At 34.6% G+C, this 23526-nt stretch overlaps 1 protein-coding gene across 1 annotated transcript in view; it reads left to right on the top strand.

The window, feature by feature from the left end:
• The window catches only part of Stt3b (STT3 oligosaccharyltransferase complex catalytic subunit B), a 76461-nt gene that overhangs the window by 42806 nt on the left and 10129 nt on the right, over nucleotides 1–23526 (top strand). The window contains exons 6-13 of the mRNA XM_042666572.1: nucleotides 9021–9119; nucleotides 11390–11536; nucleotides 13062–13110; nucleotides 14330–14484; nucleotides 17278–17489; nucleotides 21224–21411; nucleotides 21945–22116; nucleotides 22661–22834. Of these exons, the coding sequence (XP_042522506.1) occupies nucleotides 9021–9119; nucleotides 11390–11536; nucleotides 13062–13110; nucleotides 14330–14484; nucleotides 17278–17489; nucleotides 21224–21411; nucleotides 21945–22116; nucleotides 22661–22834 (1196 nt within the window). The remainder of the gene's footprint in view (nucleotides 1–9020; nucleotides 9120–11389; nucleotides 11537–13061; nucleotides 13111–14329; nucleotides 14485–17277; nucleotides 17490–21223; nucleotides 21412–21944; nucleotides 22117–22660; nucleotides 22835–23526) is intronic.

Raw genomic sequence — 23526 nt, 5'->3', positions numbered from 1 at the left:
ATATGACTGAATAAAAAGATAGATATTTTTTAGTTTTTATATTTTTTTCAGTCATAGGACTTAAACTCATATGGCCTGGGTGCTGTTCCTGAGCTCTTTTGCTCAAGGCTAGCGCTCTACCACTTTGAGCCACATCACTACTTTCTGTTTTCTGGTAGTTGCTTGGAAATAAAGAGTCTCACAGACTTTCCTGCCTGGGCCAGCTTTGAACTGTGATCCTTAAATCTCAGCCTCCTGAGTAGCTAGGGTATAGGCAAGATCCACCCGCACCCAGCTTTTTTTAACTTTTTAACCTTTTTGGTTAACCTCCATGCTGATTTCGATAGTCACTGCACTAGTTTATGTTCCCATTAGCAGTATGTAGGGTTTTCCCCCTTGCCCATATCCTCACTGCCGCTTGTTACTCTTTTCTTAATGATTCCCATTCTGACTGGAGTAAGATGAAATCTCAGGGTAGTTTTAGTTTGCACTTAACTGTGTGGCTAAGGATTTTGAACATTTCATATATTTATTAGCCATGTGTACTTTTTTGAGATCTGTCCATTTGCCCATTTATTAAGCAGGTTACTTTTTTCTTTTTGATGTTTAATTTTTTGAGCTCTTTGTATGTTCTCGATATTTAGCCATTTAATCACTGATGAATTTTTTTTTTCTGGTTCTGCAAGTTTCTTGCTTTTGGCAATTGTAATTGGAAATTTTAATTTGCAAAACTTTTTAATATAATCCCACTGTTAATCCTTGTTCTTATTTCCTATGCAGTTGGAGTCCTATCAGAAAGTAATTAACTATGGCTGTATTTTACAGTGATTTTCCGGTTGTAATTTCAGAGTTTCATATTTTACATTTAATTCTTTAACCTCTTTTGAATTGATTTTATACAGAGTTACAGAAACGGGTCTAGTTTCAGTCTTTGGCATGTAGCTAATCAGTTTTTATTAATATGGCTATTGGATAACTCCAGCATTTTTTTGTTTAGGATTACTTTTGCTATTTGGAATATTTAACGTTTCCATACAAATTTTAGGACCTTTTTTTGTGCAAAGAGAAAATTGGTACTGCTACTCTATGCATTTTATAGATGAGGAGTTAGAAGAGGAAGCATGATAATTTGCTACATATCATGTACCTCATAGTAGAGCCAACGCCTGAGTCGGAGCCTTAAATAAACCACTATAAATACATGATTGTATAATCACATAACTTTGATGTTGAAATATATGAGCCTATGATATTTGTTTATTCTGAAAGCATTATATAATAAACAGTAACTGAGGTCCAGAAAGAATGGTAAAGTACAACCTTAGATTTTTGTTTTGGAAAAGTATAAGGAAAAAGTTTTTTAAGTTAAATGGTTACAAAGGAATAAATATGAGCATTTTGTTGTTTAGTGTTAAGTAATTGGGGTTTTTAGTAATTTAACAGGAATACAATCAGGAAAAGAAGATTGTGACACTTGTGAAATGCCTGTAAATCATGAAGACAATCCATATAGATGTCAGAGGTGGTTAAGGAGGGCAAGGAAAAGTATTTTCTACATTAAAGTTTAAAACACAAGGCAGCATTCAGCGCTCCTTAAATTTAGCACCAAGATGAGATCAGAACTGGATAAAAGGATGAGAACTGAAAAAAATCACCTTACATTTGGTAACTCAAGTTTTTCTAATCACTCTAGGAAAAAATGTACTCTTTAGTTGGTCTTTGAAATATTCTTTGCATAGCAAAGAAAAACTAAAAGGCTTTAGGGATATGTATATATAAAGTTAGATTAATAAATAATCTCAGGGAGTCCTAATTGTGTTAAAGTTCTCCACTGTTGTTTTTCTCTAATTGATAATTTTCTCTAAATGATTTAATAGAACTTAAAATAAATGGAGAGTGGAGCTATAGAGCAAGTATTCTTCTTCCTTTATCGAAATGTATCAGGATTTAATTTTTTGTCCTAATTTTAGCGATTCTTTAAAAAATACTGAGAGCATGATAATGTGTTTATATATAAAGTTGTCCTTTGAATTTAGCATATAACATCCTTTCTATAGTTTTCCCTCCCCTGGAGAAAAATAAAGGTGGATAAATGGAGAACTCAGCCCTACTAACTAAATTTGTGGTTGTGATCAAAGTACCAAACTAAATGAATTTGAGTGAATTATTTTCATTCAGTTTATTTTAAAATTACTTTCCCTATGAATGTAATTTTTGCAAATGTCCATAGGATCAGTTGTTAATATAACTAGAGAAAACTTTGAGCCGGGCAAACGCCTGTAATCCTAGCTACTGAGGAGGCTGAGGTCTGAGGATCATGGTTCAAAGCCAGCCCGGGCAGGAAAGTCTGTGAGACTCTTATTTCTAATAAACCTCTCGAAAACCGGAAGTGGCACTGTGGCTCAAGCGGTGGAGCCTTGGCCTTGAGCTGAAGAGCGCAGGGATAGTGCCCAAGCCCAGAGTTCAAGCTCCACGACCGACCATAAATAAATAAATAAGAAACTTTGATGTTTACATTGCTTTAAAAAATTTTTATTAATGTTTACATTTTAAGGAGGCCCATAGAACCTAATATGGGTATATGGTGGTGAGAGAGGAACAGCATAGGAGTTGGGACCAGGGAGGTAAAAAGAAGCTGAGTCCAGGTCCTTGAGTGTAGGTCAATAATACCAATGGAGGGAGGCAGAGAGAGGCAAGTCCCAAGTCTGGGACTTACAGCCCCCAGTCACAAAACAGGTACAACAACAAAAACCTACTAATTGGTAATTTTTCATTTATTTTAAAACAATCTTGAATACAGAAAAAAACCTATAGTTTCAACAAAGATAATTTCTAAAAATCCATATATCAAAATACTTTGTGTTTCTCAGGTGGCACACAGTGGTATGAGTGTTTAGTGTTTCTTTGAATTTTATCTTATAATAATGTTTGTCTTTATGGTCCTACACTTTGTAAAAATTATTCTGAAGCTCACACTATTTTTTTGGGGGGGGGGGGCGGGGAGGGTTACTTACGTTGCTTGGACTCAGGCCCTGGACTCTGTCCCTGAGCCTTTTTGTGCTCAAGGCTAGTGTTTTACCACTTGAGCCAAAGCACCACTTCTGGATTTTGAGTGGTTAACTGAGGTAAGAGTCTCAGGGGACTTTTCTGGCTAGGCTGGCTTCAAACTGTGATCCTCAAATCTCAATCTCCTGAGCCACTGGCACTCAACTGAAATGTACACTCTTTTCTTTTTTGTGTGTTCTATTCAGGATAGCCAAATTTTATACAAGTAATATTCCAGTATTGACAGTTTTTTAAGATACTGTAAAGAAGAAACTTTTAAGATTTTATATTTGTGACAGTTTTTACCAAAAAAGCACTCATATTCTATAGATCAAATCTATTATTTGCAAGTAATGAATATGTTTATGCTTCTATGCTACCTAGCTTGTGAATGTATGTCCCATTTAATTTTTAATGTGTAACTTTTGTACCATTCTTTATCCTACATATTCACCACAATTCAAGGTAAACACATGATCACATGTGTCAGTGTATTTATCAAAGTTTTAACAGTCTTGCAAATGTTTGATTGTATTTGTCAATGCTAGAACAAAATTGGATGGATTTTAAGTAGTTCCACACTGTGTTTCTTTTATTCTATGTGGTTGACAGAGATTGGATAGAAAAGAATATTTTGTTAGATATTTTCATTAAAATAATAGAGAAAAGCAACACAAATGGCTAATATGATTTGATGGTTGGTAAAAAATTATACAAGAGTACTGTCAACATAAATTGTCTTGCCAGAGAGCAAGTACTTAAAATTTGGAGAACAGTAAGAGCTTCTTAGTACTTAAAATTTCAGTGGAATTTGAATCCGAATTTCTAGAGTCTTGACAATTTGAGCCCTTTAAAGGCAACGATAACATTCTTTTCTCTGTTCAATCTTATCCTGCTATGCTTGGATTTAAAGTACTTTGAAAACATATTCAGGCTCTGTTTAGATTACTATTTATTCCAGATCAGAGATTTTCTTTGTCAAAACTATAATATAATATATGTGTGCTTTTGCATTTGTAATAAACTTTTTTTCTGACATATTGGACAATGTGTAGTAATGAAGGCCAGTAACTCTGTTTCCACAGGATGGCAGTATGGTAACATTTTCATGATGTAATAAATGATTTACAGCATTATCTGTGTGCTTTTTGTTAGCACTCACCACTTTGATGATAGAATGCTTTAATATTCTGGTTTAAAGAATATTTAAAAAGGTATAAGGGTTGTTTTGGAGTGCTGGGTCAGTATACACTGTATGCATCTATAAAAATGTATAATGAACTTCCCTCTGTACAACTAAGGTATGCAAATACAAATCTTTAAAAATACTATTTGACAGGTGCTAAAAATAGAAAAAGGTGGGAATAAATGGATGGGTAGAAAGTTGTAATAGATGGGGAAAGTAGTTTGATCCAGGTTCATAGGAAGAATAATTTGTAGAGACTGTTGCTATAGTGTATACATTGTTGTGGTCTTCCAAAAGCATTATAGTACTCAGTATTGTCTACTACTTCTCAGTGCTCATGACATGAAGAGATCCCTACCTCACTTAGGTGAATGACTGGCTTCCTACCATGATTTTCCTACCTCTGCCTTCCAAGTTGCTGGGATCACAGGTGTGGATCATCACACTTTATATCCCCTTTCTCTTATATATTTTATAAAGCCTCCCTCCCCTACAACCAGTTTCAAAAGTATTTGCTTCATTATGTTTATTTTTGCATCTAACTTAAATAACTTTTAGAAGATAGATAGCATTACAGTAGCATATTCTATTTTCAAAATGTGTTGACTATTAGATGTTGATTGAGTGGGTTTAAGATACAGTTTTTAAAAACACATTGTTAAAATACCGTGGGATAAAGTATAGGGAAAAGCATATGTTTTTATTTTGGAGGAAAGGTTGAGTTCATTTTTAAGAATTTGGTTATTTCACCATTTACTAAAGTGAATCCAATTATTCTATATTTTAAGGTGTTGATTTGTAAATAAGATTTTTAACTTGTGGTATTAAGAAGTATATCTGATTTTACAAAGTCAAGAAGAAAAGGAGTCTTAAGAAGTTTATGGCCGGGTGCCGGTGGCTCATGCCTGTAATCCTAGCTACTCAGGAGGCTGAGATCTGAGGATCGCAGTTCAAAGCCAGCCCAGGCAAGAAAGTTCATGAAACTCTTATCTCCAACAAACCATAAGAAAACCGGAAATGGCACTGTAGCTCAAGTGGTAGAGTGCTAGCTTTAAGCTGAAGAGCTAAGGGGGACAGCGCTCAGTCCCAGGGCTCAAGCCCCATGACTGACAAAAAAAGAAAAGAAGTTTGTGGTATTTAGCATTGTATATTGTCTGATAAGCAGCCATTAATGAAAATACCTATGTATTTGCAAGGCACTATGAGCTAGAACACATATTCCCTTCCCCTATGTGAATATCTCAGAATCAGGGATTTAAAAAAAAAATACTAAAGATTGGGATGACTTGGGTTTCATACTCTTGAATGAAAATACTTTTCTTTTGGTTGCTGCAAATATCACATTTTTTTCACTGGCCTTTGTGACTATGTATAAATGAGATTAATTGTGATATAGGAAATTTCAGAACTATAAAGCAAAAGTCCCAGTTGGCCCATTTTATAACCTGAAATAGTTTTGCTTCAACCTATCCCATCACTCTTACTAAACTTGGATTCTAGTGCATCTGGAGGACTTTGGAATATTGTTTTCTTTAAATAGTTGTACAAAGGAGTTGCCATTCAACAAAGCAGTTTATGAATAGGGCATCTTAATCAGTGTAACTCCTTTCAATATTCTCATTTCTCCCCTCCCAGCATAACCTTTCCCTCACTTGTAAAAAAATTTTAGGGTATGTATTTAATTTATTTTTTGCCACTTAACAGAACTGTTTGTTTATACAATGCATCTTGATCTGTGTTATCCCTTCAACATTTTTTATCTCCCCCCCCCCCACCAATCCCCTTGCCCTTATTTTTCTTAATTTTGTGGTATTATACTATGAATTCTTGACTACATTCTCTCCCCTTCATTCATCTACTCCCTTCTATTTGCTCTATTCCCCTTGCAATTCCTCATTTCCAAGTACTTCCTTTGTTGGGCTTATATAGTCTTTTTTCTTTTATCTTCCATTCTGGGGATTGAAATTTTTGCATCATAGGCAAGCATTGTACCACTAAGGAGCTATCCCCTGTCCTGGATGCTTTATTAATGAGAACCTCCCTGAGGTACTGAATGAGAATGTTGTCAGACTTAGTCTTTATGAACTTGCTTGGAGTCTTTATAAACTTGCTTGGACATGAATTCAGCAATGTCTAAGAATACACTGCATTTCTAGCCACCAGAAGAGCAATTGGTAAAATTTTTATATTGTTAAGTAGCATTAGAAGATAGAGAGTATGTGTATATGACTAAAAATACACAAACACATAATTGTATCCTACCTTCTAGTGATTATTTTCTAGAGAATATAATTGAGAAACAAAGTAGCATATTTTACTTTTTATTAAAAAAAAAACACAAAGCAATCCAGAGATGTAGATTTGTGGTTGCCATGGTCTGGAAAGAGGAAAATGGAGAGCAACTGGTTGTGGGCTTTTCTGCCAGGGTAAATGTTTGGGGACTGGAGTCAGTGAAATAACCCAGAATTATCAACCATAAAGTAGTTCTGTTATGTTACCTTGTGTTTAGAGAAATTATTTTCTTCATTTCATTTCATTTAATATTTTCATTCCATTGCACCATTACTATTAATCCAAATTATTACTAATTATTATTAATCCAAATACTGTGATATTATAACATCTGATTTTCTTTTTTTTTATTTGTATTTTATAAGGAAGACAAATCCAGGCTTCTAAGGTGACTGTCATGTTTGGGTGTAGTTAACTTAACTGTCATGAAAACCAGTCTGGGTGTAGTTGACTTAACTGTCATGAAAACCAGTCTTCTCAGGACTTGTTTTCCTAGTAATGTTTTGTGTATACTGTTTGTCTAAAGGTTTATTTTCTGAGCTGTAAAAGGCTCTTTGGTCCTAGAGTCTTACTTTAGTATTTTGAAGAAGGATCTTACAAGTATTGCTCAATTTTATTGAAACAGTTGAAGTACTTGTTAACATAATTTGAGGTCACATAGTAGCGTAATCCCCATCCTCTCTGTCCTCCTTTTCCCCTGGTTCTGCTTCAATATGTGATTGATTTATAAAAGAAATTTTAACTGGAAGACACACTGGTCAAGTTAATTGGCAGTTCAAATCATGTGACAATGAGAGATTGTTATTTACTTAATTGCATTTCACATTGACTGTTTTCATAGAGGGTAATACTATGACAACATTAATGTGTGTAGAAAGTATACTACTGGGTGGGTTATTTGTACTGTTAATGGATAGTCCTCCTTTAGCTTCAAGTTATTGGAAGCTTTATTCACTTATTCTCATTCTTCCTATTAAATACTTGAGCTTCTTATTCTTGACTTAACCTAGTCATCTCTTGTTAGACAGCTTAGTATACCTTCTATTACTGGGTTTCTGTTAAAATAAGGTAAATAAATATTGTTATAATTGAGTGAAGAGCAATATATTCTATGTTAATTATATAGTAAATAGCACAGCAATGCATACTTTAAGAAGTTTGCTTTTCATATATTTACTTCTCTTTTTTGTTTTTGATAGCAATTCACTTAAAACTAAACATTGAATGCTTGTGATGTTCATAGGTACATTAATTGTAATTATTTAAAATAATGATAATAAGTAGAAGTTTTCACACTAGCTAAACTTATTTCAGATTAACTATATCTTCCTATCAGGCTTCAGTTTCAGTGATTCCAAATAGATACTCTTTTAATTATGATGTATGAACAGGTGAATGAAAAACAGCCTTTTTAACAGCCTTTTTTGTAATCTCTTCTCAGTTTGCCTATGTTTTAAGATTGCCATAAGCTGAGAGCAAATCATTTTTCTATATTAGATTTTTTTTTTTTTTTTGGCCAGTCGTGGGGCTTGAACTCTAGGCTTGGGCGCTTTCCCTCAGCTCTTCAGCTCAAGGTGAGCGCTCTACTGCTTGAGCCACAGCACCACTTCCAGGTTTCCAGTGGTTTATTGGAGATCAGAGTCTCATAGACTGGCTTTGAACCATGATCCTCAGATCTCAGCCTCCTGAGTAGCTAGTATTACAGGTGTGAGCCACCTGCGCCATCTCTATATAAGATTTTTAAGTTTAGTAACTAGTCCATTTAATGGCTTGACTTTTATGTGCTTGATTTTTTTCTTTATTCATAGAAAATTTGGTGATAAGTTTTTAATTAATACAAAGTGTAAGTGTAAAAAAATTTGTAGGTATGGGGCTGGGAAGGTGGTTCAGTGGTAGAGCGTTTGCCTTGCATGCCTGAGGCCCTGGGTTCGATTCCTCAGCACCACATAAGCAAAAAGAAAAAAGCCGGAAGTGGTGCTGTGGCTCAAGTGGTAGAGCGCTAGCCTTGAGCTGAAGAGCTGAGGGACAGTGCCCAGGCCCAGAGTTCAGGCCCCATGACTGGACCCAAAAAAAAAAAAAAAATTGCAGGTGTTCATGTGTGCTGGGTAATGGTAAGGATTTATCACTTCAGGAATATTATGTCCATGATTACCAATAGTAGATAGAAAAAACTTGATTCCATTTGTTAGAAAGAAAAAACTTGATTCCATTTGTTAGAAAGGAAACATAATACTTAAACTGTCTTAAGTAATGTTCTGCAGAAAGCCCTTAAAATTATATTTTTTAATTGACAGAATATTCATGATTTGTTATGTAATTAATAAGTTTAAGCAAAAAAGTAAAGCACACTTGGTCATTGTCCAAAAAGAAAGATACCTGACTTACATAGCTATAACTAACCCCTCTGTATATCACCTTTATAATAACAAAAAAAAATTAATTTGCTAAAAAGATTTATATGTTTTCAGTACTTTACAGTAATAATAAACCACTCTTGTTTCCTGTTTTGTCTTCATAGCATATAGCACTTTCTACATTGTGGGTTTAATATTATCCATGCAGATACCTTTTGTGGGATTCCAGCCAATCAGAACAAGTGAACATATGGCAGCTGCAGGTATGAGAAAGAAAACTTTTTTTCCTTTTCTAAAGAATATATCACTCTTTGATTGGCCAGTCTTGCGAAAGCATTAGATTTTTTTTGTTATTTTGGGGTGTTGTTTGTAGATTTTGTTTTTTTAAAAACTAACAACCACCACCAAAATAATATGAGTCCCACTTGTGGGAGATTATAAATAAAGCTTTGTCAGAGATTCTCCTTTCAAGGTTAATGATCATGGCTACTTATTTATAACATTTTACAAATACCATTTCAGGTTCAGTATTCCTTACTGGAATGCTTGAGACCATCAGTGTTTCAGATTTTGAAGTATTTGCATAGACTTTATCTTCTGAGCATCCTTTATCCTAAAAATCCAAAATGCTATGAAACTATAACTTTCTAAGTGTCATTTTGGTGCTCAAAATTTTTTTTGAGATTTCTCCTTTTCAGGTGCTCAACCTATATTCAACGTAGAACTTTGAGAAGGATGTTATCTAACATCTCTCACCAAATTCTCAGTGGGGTTTGACGCCCTCCCCCACCACCCGAAAAGTTAAAAGTAATAATGAGAGATAAAGAGAAAACGTATATTCAGTTTTGAATATACAATAGTAATATATTTATATATGCAGCCATCTGTTGTGTGCATATGCATTGTTACATTTCTTAATGTCTAAATCTTTTTTTAGACTTTTGAAATTTTTAAGTAGTTGCACAAATGTTTTAATCTTTGATTTCTAATTTTTAATCTTTATCCTAAAATGGGCTTTTGAAAATAACTCTTAAAGTTAAAAATTTACTTTAAAAATTCAGACAGATAAGGGATCTTGTCTGTTTTGTTTAAACTTTTACACTTAATGTTTTGTGTCATGTACATTTTTGTAATTAAATGGTATATACTAGCACTTTAATTTTATTTATCTTAGCAGTCATTTTACATTTCTAATGTAGGAGGAAAGATGATTATATTTTTTAATAATTTTTATTGAGATTAAATGACTATGTAAATTTCACAAATTTTACAGTATTGTGGTACAGTGATCCTTAGTTAAAGTCACAAACACATTTTAACCTTCATGAGGCTCATTGTCAATATTGTGGTATATAAAGCTTATGGACTCTAAACTTTGTTGACACTACAGCTATTTGTTCCAAATCAGGTGATATGTAACATTTCTTTCCTTTTGCTAAGTGTTAAGCTGTTCCCTCTTTCCTTCTCATTTCCTTCCTCCCATCACTGCCCTTGAGTTGTTTAGTTCATTTTTATAAATGTCCAGTGCAGCCGATGGGCTCCTCTGTTGTATTTTTCCCCTGTTTCCCTCTGATTTTGTGCCCTCCTTCTTATGATTATATTTTAATCATCTCAAAGTTGATGGCTGAGAGCTCTGTAGCAATACACTTTGACAAGAGAAGAAAATACAACTTTATTTAAAACAAGCTATTTCATTCATGAAAGTCTAAAGAAACAAGAGAAAGCTATATTTTTATACTTAGGTTTGACAATAGTAGATAGTAATGATGTAGAAGTACAATTGGACAAAGATGATCTCATATTAATTATTTAATAGATTATCTAAGAGTATGAAAAATTATCTAATACTGCTAATAAACTGGAAAATTCAGCAAGTCCTGTTTTCTTATGTTTGGCATCTCTGTGTCTTTATTTTTTTCCTCTGGATTTCAAGAAGTCTCATTTGGAATGAAGACATTAGTATCTGGTTTGAGGCAGCTTAGTGACTTCTTTTATACCCTACTTTGAGGTACAACAGAGAGACAACTCCTGCTTCTGCTGTTTTCTCAAATGCTCACATTTTGATATTTTGATATAGCTGGTCCCAAAGCCCCTTACTGCTTGATTGTAAGTGGTAACTATAAAATCAGGTCTTCCTTGATCTAAGTTATTTGTACTCTTCTGCGAAGCAGATCTTAGGATTTTTTTTTTTTATGATACATTTTTGCTTATTCTACCCCAACTCCCAAAACATGTCACTAAATAGGCTTTATTTGTTAATAGGATTTGGCTTTTGCCATAAAAGAGAGTCTAATCATTTTGGAAAAAATAAATGTGTAAAAGGATTTTTGGGTTTTGGCTTTGGATCTATTAATGGGTTGGTGAACTATAACTGACAAAGGAAAAGTTTGTCCAGATGAGATATCTAGATCTATCTAGATCTATCTAGATGGATTTCATCTAGAGTTTCTGAGAAGTTCTTTCAAGTGAAAAGTTTTAAATGGCCTTGGAAAGCGCTTTGTTGAATATTTATATGACCTTTATCTTTAATTAGGTGTCTTCGCATTGCTGCAAGCTTATGCTTTCTTACAGTATCTGAGAGACCGATTAACAAAACAAGAGTTCCAGACACTTTTCTTTTTGGGTGTATCACTGGCTGCAGGTGCTGTGTTCCTTAGCGTCATCTATTTGACTTATACAGGTAGGTATTATCACTTGTATGATGTGAATCTTGTCTCTAGATTATTTTTCAAAAAGGCATTTTTCCATAGATTTAAAAAAAAATTTATTCCACTTAAAGTTTTTCTTAATTTTGCTGCTTTAGGCTCTCTAGTCACCAAATCACTTTCAGTGTGCTTCTGGATTACTCTCTTAATCCTGACTTCACCAGTCCTGAAAAAGAAGTCTAATTCTTTATAATAGAGTATTTTATCTATTTGATTATTGAAGTTCATAAAAATCCATGAGGGTCTGAAGGAATGGAAGCAAATGTGTTTTAAATCATCCTTATAATTTATCTAATGGGGTATGGCATACTGGGTTAGATCATTTAACCATTTTCAGCCCCTTTCAAAAAAAAATTATTCAGTGTTGTTTAGTACCTAAACCTTCTTTTAAAGTATAGTCAACTCGAAGATTACTTGGCTATTGCCTTTTTTATCTGATTATTACCTATCAAAGAAAACTGAGGCCAGGCTCATTGCCTCATACATCTGATTATAGCTACTTGGGAAGTAGAAAGCAGAAGGATCAAAATTTGAAGATATTTTTAATTAATTCATTATTAATCAGTTAAAACTAGGCATGATGGTAGCTGGTGCGCTTGGCTCATGCCTGTAATCCTAGCTACTTAGGAGACTGAGATCTGAGGATCGCAGTTCAAAGCCAGCTGAGGCAGGAAAATCCATGAGGCTTTTATCTCCAGTTAATCATCCGAAAACCAGAAGTGGTGTTATGGCTCAAGTGGTTAAGCGCTTGCCATTAACTGAAGAGTTCTGGGACAGTGCCCAGGCCCAGAGTTCAAGTCCCCACAACCGACCAAAAAAAAAAAAAAAAACCTAGGCATGGTGGTACACACTTGTCATCCTAGCTATATGGGAAGGATAAATAAGATTGCATTCCACAGCCAGGCTTACGCTTGTAATCCTAGCTACTCAGGAGGCTGAGATCTGAGGATCATGGTTCAAAGCCAGCTCTGGCAGGAAAGTCCATGAGACTCTTAGCTCCAATAAACCACTAGAAAACCAGAAGTGGTGCTGTGGCTCAAGCAGTAGAGTAGAGCACTCACCTTGAGCTGAAATGCTGAGGGACAATGCCCAGGCCCAGGGTTCAAGTCCCATGACAAAAAAAAAAAAAAAAAAGGATTGCATTCCAGGCATAAACACAAGACTTAATTAAAAAAAAAAAAAAAAAGCACAAAGGACTAAAGTCATGGCCCAAATGGTAGAATGCCTTCCTAGCAAGCGTGAGACCTTCAGTTAAAACCCTGTTACTACCAAACAGAAAAAAATGAAAACTGAAATTCTTTTGAAGATAAGTTAAAATTAATTCATACTTAAAAGTAAATAAACTTCATGTATGGGGTGAGGATATGGCTTAAGTGATAGATCGCCTGCCTGTTAAGTGCAGGGTTTAAGCCCTCATCTTCAAAATGAAAAACAACCTTGAAGTTTTACAAATTAATTTTAAAAAGAGGATAATTTCTTTCGTATTTTTTTTGTTCCAAGGTTACATTGCACCATGGAGTGGCAGATTTTATTCATTATGGGATACTGGGTAAGTTTAGATAGATTATTTACTTCATACTAAACTGCACTTTCTTCTTCTGTTCTTCTATTAACAGCATTTCAGTCAATACTTAAAGTAACATTAAACAACTGGAATATCCTAGTTTAGTAAATATTGAATCCCTTATATTTTCTTACCTATTTTTATGTACTTAGTATAAACATATATTATTCACATATTTATGTTCTTCATGAAAAACTCATTGTTTTAGTTTTGTTAAAACATTCAGATACAATTTATGATTGGGGATTTTTAGGTTTGTTTTTTTTTTAATAAAGCCTCTATCTTTAGTCTTTGAATTTTAATTGTTGAGGGTGGATGCTGTTTTATAAATCCATTTGACACAGACATGAAGAAAATGAATTTTTTTCTAATAGCATATTATTCTTGGTTCTTCTGTAAAATAGTGCAAATTACACTAGAGAATATTTGTTGCATTTTTAAGAGTACTACTATAAAATAAGCAAAAATATTTGGTTTTGAATTGTCAATCAGTTCAGTAAAGCTTATGGCCTCTAAAATGTTTTCCTAGGAATAAGAAAATGCCTATTGAAGATTATTTTCCCACTCCTTCCCTTCTGTTTTGTCTTTGTTACTTTCTAGGTGACCCAATAAAAACCTGCCACAATTTATTAGTTGTGTCTCTGGTCTAACTGAAGGACATAAGCAAATTATATAGGAATGATTAAAGCAAATCTTAAGAATTCAGCCTTAAAATAGAGGATTTGAGGGATATACAGTTGTTGATGATTATAACCATTAGGTTTAACCTAATAGTTAATTTACTAGCTTAACTTTTGCTAGTTATATTTGTCTTGCTCTATTGACTTTTTAAGCTTTAATTGACTTCTTTGAAATCTTTTCAAGGAAGGCATTGAGGAAGTAGAATATCTTACTGGGTACAGTATTTCTTCTAATAAAGTCCAAAAACTGGTAAAAAGTCATTGATGCAGGAGATGGAAATGAACTGTGGGTTTCTTTATAAGCATAGATACTTATATTAAAAACCAGAGCCAAAATATCTTGGGGACTAGCCCTGGTTTTAGTAGACCAAACATTTATTTCCATAACAGCTAGTGAAATTCAGATATATATTTAAACAAGAATAGATAGAGATGTTTACAATAAAAGAAAATTTATTCCTTTAAAAAGAACTCCTCTCGTTATTTAACTGTAATACTAACTAAATAATATTTTTTTATATCAGGTATGCAAAAATACACATTCCAATTATTGCATCAGTATCTGAACATCAACCTACAACTTGGGTATCTTTCTTCTTTGACCTACATATTCTTGTATGTACCTTCCCAGCGGGCTTATGGTTCTGCATCAAAAATATCAATGATGAAAGAGTATTTGGTAAGAGAGATTTTTTTAATGTTCACTTTGATTTGGAACAATCATTTTGAGATTGTTTTGTTTTTTACTATGTAGTCAAGATAAATTTTCTTAACTATTGTGCATAGTTGCAGTTAAGACAAATTAATTGAATTTTAATTATTATCTATCTTGGAACTTACATGAAATTTATATCTTACATCAAATTCATTATAGTCCCTAAGATTAATATCACTCTTGTCTGTTGGAAAATTGAAAATTATAAATTTATTGACAGTGTAATTTTAAGTTCATTTTCTAAGTTTTTATGCACAAACTACATTTTAAAATAAGGATTGCCTTCCAGTGAATAACCTCTTGATAGTATTTGTATATGTTTCTAAGTTAACAATACTTGAAATACAAATATGTAAAAGCCGAATGTTGTGAAGGAAATACTTAGTGTGCCATGAGGCTCAGTGTAGTGACTTGTACCTGTAATCCTAGCTACTCAAAAAATAGTGATCAGAAAGATCTTGGTTCAAAACAAGCCTGGATAAAACATTAATACCCCATCTTAAACTGGGCATGATAGTATTCATTTTTTATGCAGCAGGCATGGGTAGAAGACTCAGCGTCTGAGGCCAGCCCCAGGCAAAAAACATGAGACTGAACCTGAAAAATAACAGAAATGAAAGAAAGTTAAGGATGTGGCTCTGTTCCTTAAGTTAAAATTTCAATACTAACTCTACTTTCTCAAAAAAAAAAAAAAAAAAAAGATGTTCCTGTGGCTGGCATATAATAAAAACTTAAAAACAAATGCTTGGTAACATGCACAGGGTCACATAAGCCAGTAATAATACCAGGATGTGAGTGCATTAACACCTCAGAATACTATTCTAAAGCACTCTAACGAGAATTATAATCAAAGTATAGCTACTGACTAGGAACATTCCAAAGGTCATCAGCAAAAGAATGTAGATATTTTTTATAGTGAACTACAGCACAGCAATTAATAAATGGATAATATAGGTAAGATATAATATCGGGGCTGGGAAGGTGGCTCAGTGGTAGAGCTCTTGCCTTGCATGCTCGAGGCCCTGGGTTCGATTCCTCAGCATCACATAAGCAAAAAGAAAAAAGCTGGAAGTGGCGCTGTGGCTCAAGTGGTAGAGAGCTAGCCTTGAGCTGAAGAGCTGAGGGACAGTGCCCAGGCCCAGAGTTCAGGTCCCACTACCAGACCCCCCCCCCCCCCCCAAAAAAAATAAAAAATAGAAAGAATAATATGTCTTTTAAAAAAAAAGATATAATATCTTACCTATATATAATATAATATATAATATCTTACCTATATATATAATATATATAGGTAAGATATATGCCAACCTATAATCTTTACTCAGGAGGCTGAGATTTTAAGTTTATGGTTCAAAGCCAATCTGGGCACACAAATTTTCAAGAGTCTTAATCTTCATTTAACCAGCAAAAAGCCTGATGGTGTGGCTCAGGTGGAAGAGCACTAGCTGTGAGCTTTGAAAATAAAAACAAGTATAGATAAATGGGGCTACTTTTATATAATTCATTTCTGTAAATTTTAACATTGAACAGAAGGAAATGAGTGTTTTAGAAATCCAAATAGTGCTTACCCTTTTTATGTGGAGGGAGCAGCTACTGAGAGTATGTAATGACGTTATTATAATGTTCTAACTATAGACAATGAGTAAGTAGTGCATTGGGGCATGCATATAAACATACTCATTGTGGCATAATTTTTATGGTCAAGAAAAATGTTTAAATAGGGGCTGGGAAGGTGGCTCAGTGGTAGAGCGCTTGCCTTGCATGCATGAGGCCCTGGGTTTGATTCCTCAGCACCACATAAGCAAAAAGAAAAAAAGCCAGAAGTGGCACTGTGGCTCAAGTGGTAGAGCGCTAGCCTTGAGCTGAAGAGCTGAGGGACAGCGCCCAGGCCCAGAGTTCGGACCCAAAAAAAAAAAAAAAAAGAAAAATGTTTAAATAGCCTAACATGATTAAAGGAGCTCAGTGATTTTTGTGAAGCCTCCAACTAGAAATAATAAAATTTTTTCTTATTGGCATACATTGTCTAGAAGACTATGGCTATTGGGATTTTTTTTTTTTTGGTCATGGGACTTGAACTCTGGGCCTGAGCACTGTCCTTCAGCTCTTCAGCTTAAGGTGAACACTCTACCACTTGAGCCACAGTGTCACTTTCAATTTTCTGGTGGCTTGTTGGAGATCAAAGTTTCATGACCTTTCTACCCAGACTGACTTTGAACACAGTCTTTAGATCTCAGCTTCCTGAGTAGCTAGGATTACTGGCGTGAGCCACTGGCACCTGGCTCTAATTTTTTTTAATGCTCTTTAAAAAGTGGCATTACAAGTTATTCATTTCAATAATAATATCTTAATGCTCTTTTTATCCATTTTTGCTTTTATGCAAGGTTTATGCCACTGGCCTTTCATTTCAGATTTTGATTATATAAATTTGATGTGCTTTAATGGTACAATGTGCAAGTAACATTTTCATCTGTCAGTTCTGAATGTTATAATTTATGCTATTGACAAATAATTATTTCCTTATAACTGTAATAAGATTTGAATACTTTTCTCTAAACTAGTTTTGATTTAGTCAGCATTAGTTGTAAATAAATGCTAAAGTGAGTATATTTGGTCATTATTAACAATTTAGAAACAATTCCTTTGGGAGACATTTGTCAGCTTTGAGATTGTTTTGTATCTTTCAGTATTAAAGACCTAGTTTAGTTTTCTGTGAACATTTCTCCCTCAAAGTGTTGTAAGAGAAATGTGTCTTTACAGTTGCTCTGTATGCGATCAGTGCTGTCTATTTTGCTGGAGTGATGGTACGGCTGATGTTGACTTTGACTCCAGTCGTCTGTATGCTGTCTGCAATTGCATTTTCAAATGTTTTTGAGCACTATTTGGGAGATGACATGAAAAGGGAAAATCCACCTGTGGAGGACAGCAGTGATGATGATGACAAAAGAAATCCAGGAAATTTGTATGATAAGGTGGGAAAGCTGAAGTAAGGCCTTTAAATGTTTATATGGTGTCTTCATTGTTCTACAACAGTAAGAAAGAACTGTATATTAAAATATGTGACTAAATGATTGTCATTTCTAGTTGGTCTTTCACTGATTGCTGCACAGTTTGAATCTCAAGGTTTTTTTCTTCTTTGGCCCAGCTGGTTTGTTAGTACCCTTCCATTTTTTATGTATTTATTTTTGTGTGTGTGCCAGTCCTAGGGCTTGAATGGGCCTGGGCGCTGTTCTTGAGCTTTTCTTCTCAAGACTACTACTCTTGCCATGTGAGCTACAACACCACAAGCTTTCCTTGTGTCCTTTCCTGTCTGTGCTGGCTTCAAACCTGATCCTCACACCTCAGCCTCCTGATTAGGAGGCATGAGCCTCTAATAATAGCTAATACCCTTCAATTTTATTTTACTTTATTTTATTGTAAAGATGCTGTACAGAGGGGTACAGAGTAAGGTAATTAGTTAATTTCTTGTCGGGCATTGTTAACCCCTCCTTTGTTTTTCTCCTATTATCCCTTCCCTCCCCTACCTTCTTTACTCCTCCCTCCACCTTCCCCCACCAAAATTGTAAAGTTCATTTCCAACATAGTGTCTTGTGAGAGTATTGTTGTTGCAATGGGTCATCCTTTGTCCTTGTTGCAGTATTTTCTTATTCCCTCTCCCCTCCTCAAATTAGATAAATGTATATACAAGATGCATGGCACCAAAATAAAAACAATGACAACAGGGGATATACCATAGGGGGAAGAACATACAAAGGAAACAAATCACCACATAGTACATTAAAAACAACAACAAAGAAAGACCTCTTGTGTCTATATCTTGGGGTTCATTTCACTTAGCATCATCTTATATGGTCATGTTTACATAGTTTTAGAGCTTTTCTACTTGTCTGGTCAATTTATCCTAGACCTATACTAATTTTTGCAAATAAGGGAAACCATGGGAGCAATATTTCTTTGGGTCTGGCTTCACGTAATACGATTTTTAATATGATTTTTTTCCAAGTCTTTCCATTTCCTAACAAATGGGGTAGTGTCACTCTTTCTGATGGAAGCATAGAATTCCATTGTGTATATATACCACATTTTCTTGATCCATTCATCTATTAAGGAGCATCTGGGTTGGTTCCATATCTTAGCTATGGTGAATAATGCCGCTATAGTTGTGCTGGTAGCTTTAGTATGGCCTTGTTTGTGATCATTTAGGTAAATGCCCAGAAATGGGATTGCTGGGTCCTAGGGGAGCTCTGGGTAGTCTTTTGAGGAACCTTCATTCTGCTTTCCAGAGTGGTTGAACAAGTTTACACTCCCACCAACAATGCAGTAGGGTTCCCTTTTGGCCACATCCCCTCCAGCATCTGTTGTTACTAGATTTCTTGATTATAGCCATTCTAACTGGGGTGAGGTAGAATCTCAATGTTGTTTTGATTTGCATTTCTTTTATGGCTAGAGAAGTTGAGCATTTCTTCGTGTGTCTATTGTCTATTCTTATTTCCTCTTCAGAGAAGTCTTTCTTTAAATCTTTAGCCCACTTATTAATGGGGAAGTTGTTTCTTTGAGGATTTGTTTTTGGAGGATTTAATTTTTTGAGTTCTAAGTATATTTTAGATATGAGGTCCTTGTCTGTTGTATGGCTAGTGAAGATCTCCCAATCTGTGGGCTTTCTATTGATCTTGCTTGCTATGTCCTTTGCCATGCAGAAGCTTTGCAGTTTAATGCAGTCCCATTTGTCTAACCTTTTTTTTGATTTGTTGTGTTTCTAGGTCTTTATTAAGAAAATTTTGACTTAGAGCCCTAGAGTTGCTCCTATTCCTGTAATATTTTCAGGGTGTCTGCTTTGACTTCAAGATCTTTGACCCATTTGGAGTTGATTCTGGTGCAGGGTGATATATAAGGATCTAATTTTAGTTTTCTACAGGTGTTTAACCAATTTTGCTAGCACCATTTATTGAAGAGGCTATCTTCTAGTTTTTTGGCTTCCTTATTGAAGATTAGGTGGCTCTAGGTCTGCAGATTCATTTCTGGGTCTTTGGTTCTATTCCATTGGCCCTCAGGTCTGTTCTTGTGCCAGTACCAACCTGTTTTGATTACTATGGCTTTGTAGTAGAGGTTTAAATTTGAATATCCTTCAGTTTTTAAGAGCACAGCTTTGGTCTTAGACCACAACTAAATCGTGTAAATTAGAAACCAGGTAGATAAGGTGGGAATGTGTGGCTCACACCTATAATCCTACTTAGGCTGTTGAGATCTGAGGACTGCAGTTTGAAGCTAGCCCAGGCAAATGTGAAAAATTCTTAACCTCCAATTAACCAGGCATAGCTCAAGTGGAGACTCTTATCTCCAGTTTACCAACAGCTATAAGAGGAAAAAGCCAAGCCAAGAGTGTGAGGCCCTGAGGTAAGCACCAAAACCAGCACAGAGGACAAGGGAGGGAAGGAAGCACAGAGACATGTTTATTCTTAAGGTTAATATGTACAGCAACTGCGGAGACACTCTTTAACAGTGTGCCACATCTCCACCCCAGTGTGAAGTTTTAACTATATTAAAAGATTGTTGAAAATTATATTTGGCTGAACTTTTAAAAACAGCATTACACACACACACACACACACACACACACACACACACACACACACACACACACACACACACACACACACACACACACACACACACACACACACACACACACACACACACACCCCACACCCCACACCCCACACCCCACACCCCACCCCACCCCCAGTTTGTTTGCTGTTAGTAGCTGGAAATAGTGTTACTCATTTTTAATCTTTACTTTCTTAACAGAACAGGATTATATTTGGTACAAATTCAGTTTTAGTATTGACCAAGTTTTTAAGTATTAGTAAGCAGTGAAACCTCCTACTATAGTAGGATTAACTGAAATTCTTTCCTTAATAATATAATTCATAAAGACATATTAATGTATTATATTTTGTCTTGTGGATTCATTAGCCTTGTAATTTAGAACTTGTTTTCCGTTCTAGTTCTTGGTGGAATTATTTCTTTGCATTTATTTGTGTGTTTAAGGTTATCTTAATTTTAACAAGTCTATTTGTTTTGTAAGATTGGAAAATGGAAGTCTGATTTTATAAATGCATTTTTTCCTGCATTCTAAAGCCCTGTATAGTCTAGGTTATAGCTGAACATTGACATCAGTTTCTGTAGTGAAGAATTTGTAATGATGTAAATTTGTGTGTGTGTTATGTTGCCAGAATGGGGGTCATATGATTATCTCCTCTATGTAATTAAGACATAGTGCCAGACATTATTGGCTTATACTTAAATCCTAGCTAGTCAGGAGGCTGTTATCTGAGGATCATGCTTTGAAGCCAGCCCAAGTAGGAAAGTCCTTTTATCTCCAATTCACCATCAAAAAGCTGGAGAAATAGAGCTGTGGCTCTTATATTTGGAGATGTTTTACTCTGAAATTTAACTCCTGGATTAGGTATATTCCCAGGAAACCTGATTTACATTTGACTTCAGAAACTTGGATGAGTTTTAGAAAGCTCCCTGTCACCTACAGGAGAAAACAGTTACACATTTTTAAAGTGATCTAATTAAGTGATAGATTAACATTCTTAAAACATTTTCCTTTACTGTCTTAATGAAGCAAATCAATTGCTGAAAGTATCTAAACTTTTGTTTTGTTCTGTGTTTTGGATTTTGTTTTGTTTTATATCTGCAGGCAGGTAAAGTGAGGAAACATGTAACCGAACAGGAAAAAACAGAAGAGGGCTTAGGACCTAATATAAAAAGCATTGTTACCATGTTGATGCTGATGCTGTTGATGATGTTTGCTGTTCATTGTACCTGGGTCACAAGCAATGCCTATTCTAGTCCAAGTGTGGTCCTGGCCTCTTATAATCATGATGGGTAAGAATATAGCTTAGTTAACAAAATCAAATGTTTGTGGAACTGTATTTGATTAGGTTTCATGTTCTTTTCCCAAGTATTTCTATATATATAATCATATACACCAGTATTTCTCTGTTGTACTGATAGTGCATCATCATTACCGTGAAAATTGGTTAGAAATGCAAAGTCATGGCTTTATTCTAAGTATATGCAGAATTAAAAATCCAGGTATGAGATAGCTTTACTCAGATGTCTGATGCAGTTAAATTTTGACACCTGATTTACACATTGCCTTGCCTTTCACCTTTCATAGGAGCTTCAGTAGACTTAGGGAATGTGAGGCCTCATACTAGTGAATCTATTTTAACAAGATATGTAGATAATTTGTGTGCCTGTTTGGAAAGCAATAATCTACCTTTTCCTTTTTTTTCTTACTTTTAATGGCTTTTAACTACCATATTCAAAGTGTGAAATTATTTAATGGCAAAATTTTTCAGTTAGCCTCTTCACATTTAAGATTCCATTTGAAAGATTATTGTGATTCTTTGCAGCACCAGGAATATCTTAGATGATTTTAGAGAAGCTTACTTCTGGCTGAGGCAAAATACAGATGAACATGCCCGAGTGATGTCTTGGTGGGATTATGGCTATCAGATAGCTGGAATGGCCAATAGAACTACTTTGGTTGATAATAACACCTGGAATAACAGCCACATAGCATTGGTAGGTATTTGATTTTTTTGAGTGATCAAAAATAAATTATTACTACTTTACACTCATACTTCAATTCTGATGAAAATATGGGTGTCGGTACTCTGTTCAGTCCTCAGAATACTTCTGTATAGATTTATTCAATAAAGTGATTTCATAGTATGCTTATTTTAAGAATGACATTTACTTTTGTATATTTTTTTGAATTATGGACCGATCTGATAGATTTTACTTACTAGAAAATTAAGCAAAATCAGAAACTTTTTGAAAATGTTTGATTTCTGTTTTCTATTTTAAAAGCCTAAGAAAATATTGAAAATATTTAAGGCAAGAACATTATTTTGTATGAGATACTGTTTGGGATCAAATGGCTAATCCATATAAAGTAATCACTTCTGTATTTTAAAGGTTTTCAACAGGGAAAATATGTTACAACTAAATGAATTCAATTTGTATTAGTGTTATAATTAATAGTAGATATCTGCTGGAGCATGAGAGATAATCTATATGTACTAACAAAATAAAAATGTTTACTCATTTTTATTTCATTCTATAGGTGGGAAAAGCTATGTCTTCTAATGAAACAGCAGCCTATAAAATCATGAGGACTCTAGATGTAGATTATGTTTTGGTTATTTTTGGAGGGGTTATTGGCTATTCTGGTGATGATATCAACAAATTTCTCTGGATGGTTAGGATAGCTGAAGGGGAGCATCCAAAAGACATTCGGGTAAGAAACTAGATATTTGGGTAAGAATCCTAGGTATGTGAAAGACAGCTCACATGTCTATATAATTCTTTTATTTTGCTAATTGTTTTGTATTTGCTTTCATAATCCTATTTTTTCATTTAATGTTGTTACCCCCGACTACTATTACAGATATTAAAAGCATTTCTTATGTTTTAATTGTTTTTCCTTTTTTTGTTTTCTTTGGTTGGTTGTGGGGCTTGAACTTTAGGCCTGGGCATTGTCCCTCCCTGAGCAATGCAGCTCATTGCTAGCGCCCTACCACTTGAGCCACAGTGCCACTTCCAGCCTTTTCTGTTTTTGTGGTGTTGAGGAATCAAACCGAGGGCCTCATGCATACGAGTCAAGCACTCTACCACTGAGCCACCTTCCCAGCCCTGTTTTAATTTTTTGAAACTCATACTTGAGTCATCTGCCATGTGACATTTAGGTCAACAATAAATCACATATATGACAACATTATACTATATAGCCTAGGAATATAGTAGAATATATCATCTAGCTTTGTGAAAGTACATTCTTATCATGTTCTGTGATGAAGAAATTGCCTAATAATGGATATTCCTGAACCTGCCCTCAAGACTGCATTTCTTTTTAACTGTGAAACAATGCTTTACCAAGATTTACTTCTTTTACTTCTTTATAACCTTTCACTTTAGCCCTGTTTCCATTTC

Source organism: Dipodomys spectabilis, unplaced genomic scaffold (genome assembly GCF_019054845.1).
Source record: "Dipodomys spectabilis isolate Male_0828 unplaced genomic scaffold, ASM1905484v1 ptg000365l, whole genome shotgun sequence".
In the NCBI taxonomy this organism is placed as follows: Eukaryota; Metazoa; Chordata; class Mammalia; order Rodentia; family Heteromyidae; genus Dipodomys; species Dipodomys spectabilis.
The sequence above is the reverse complement of the archived record's forward strand: the minus strand, read 5'-3'. Positions and strand labels throughout refer to the sequence as shown.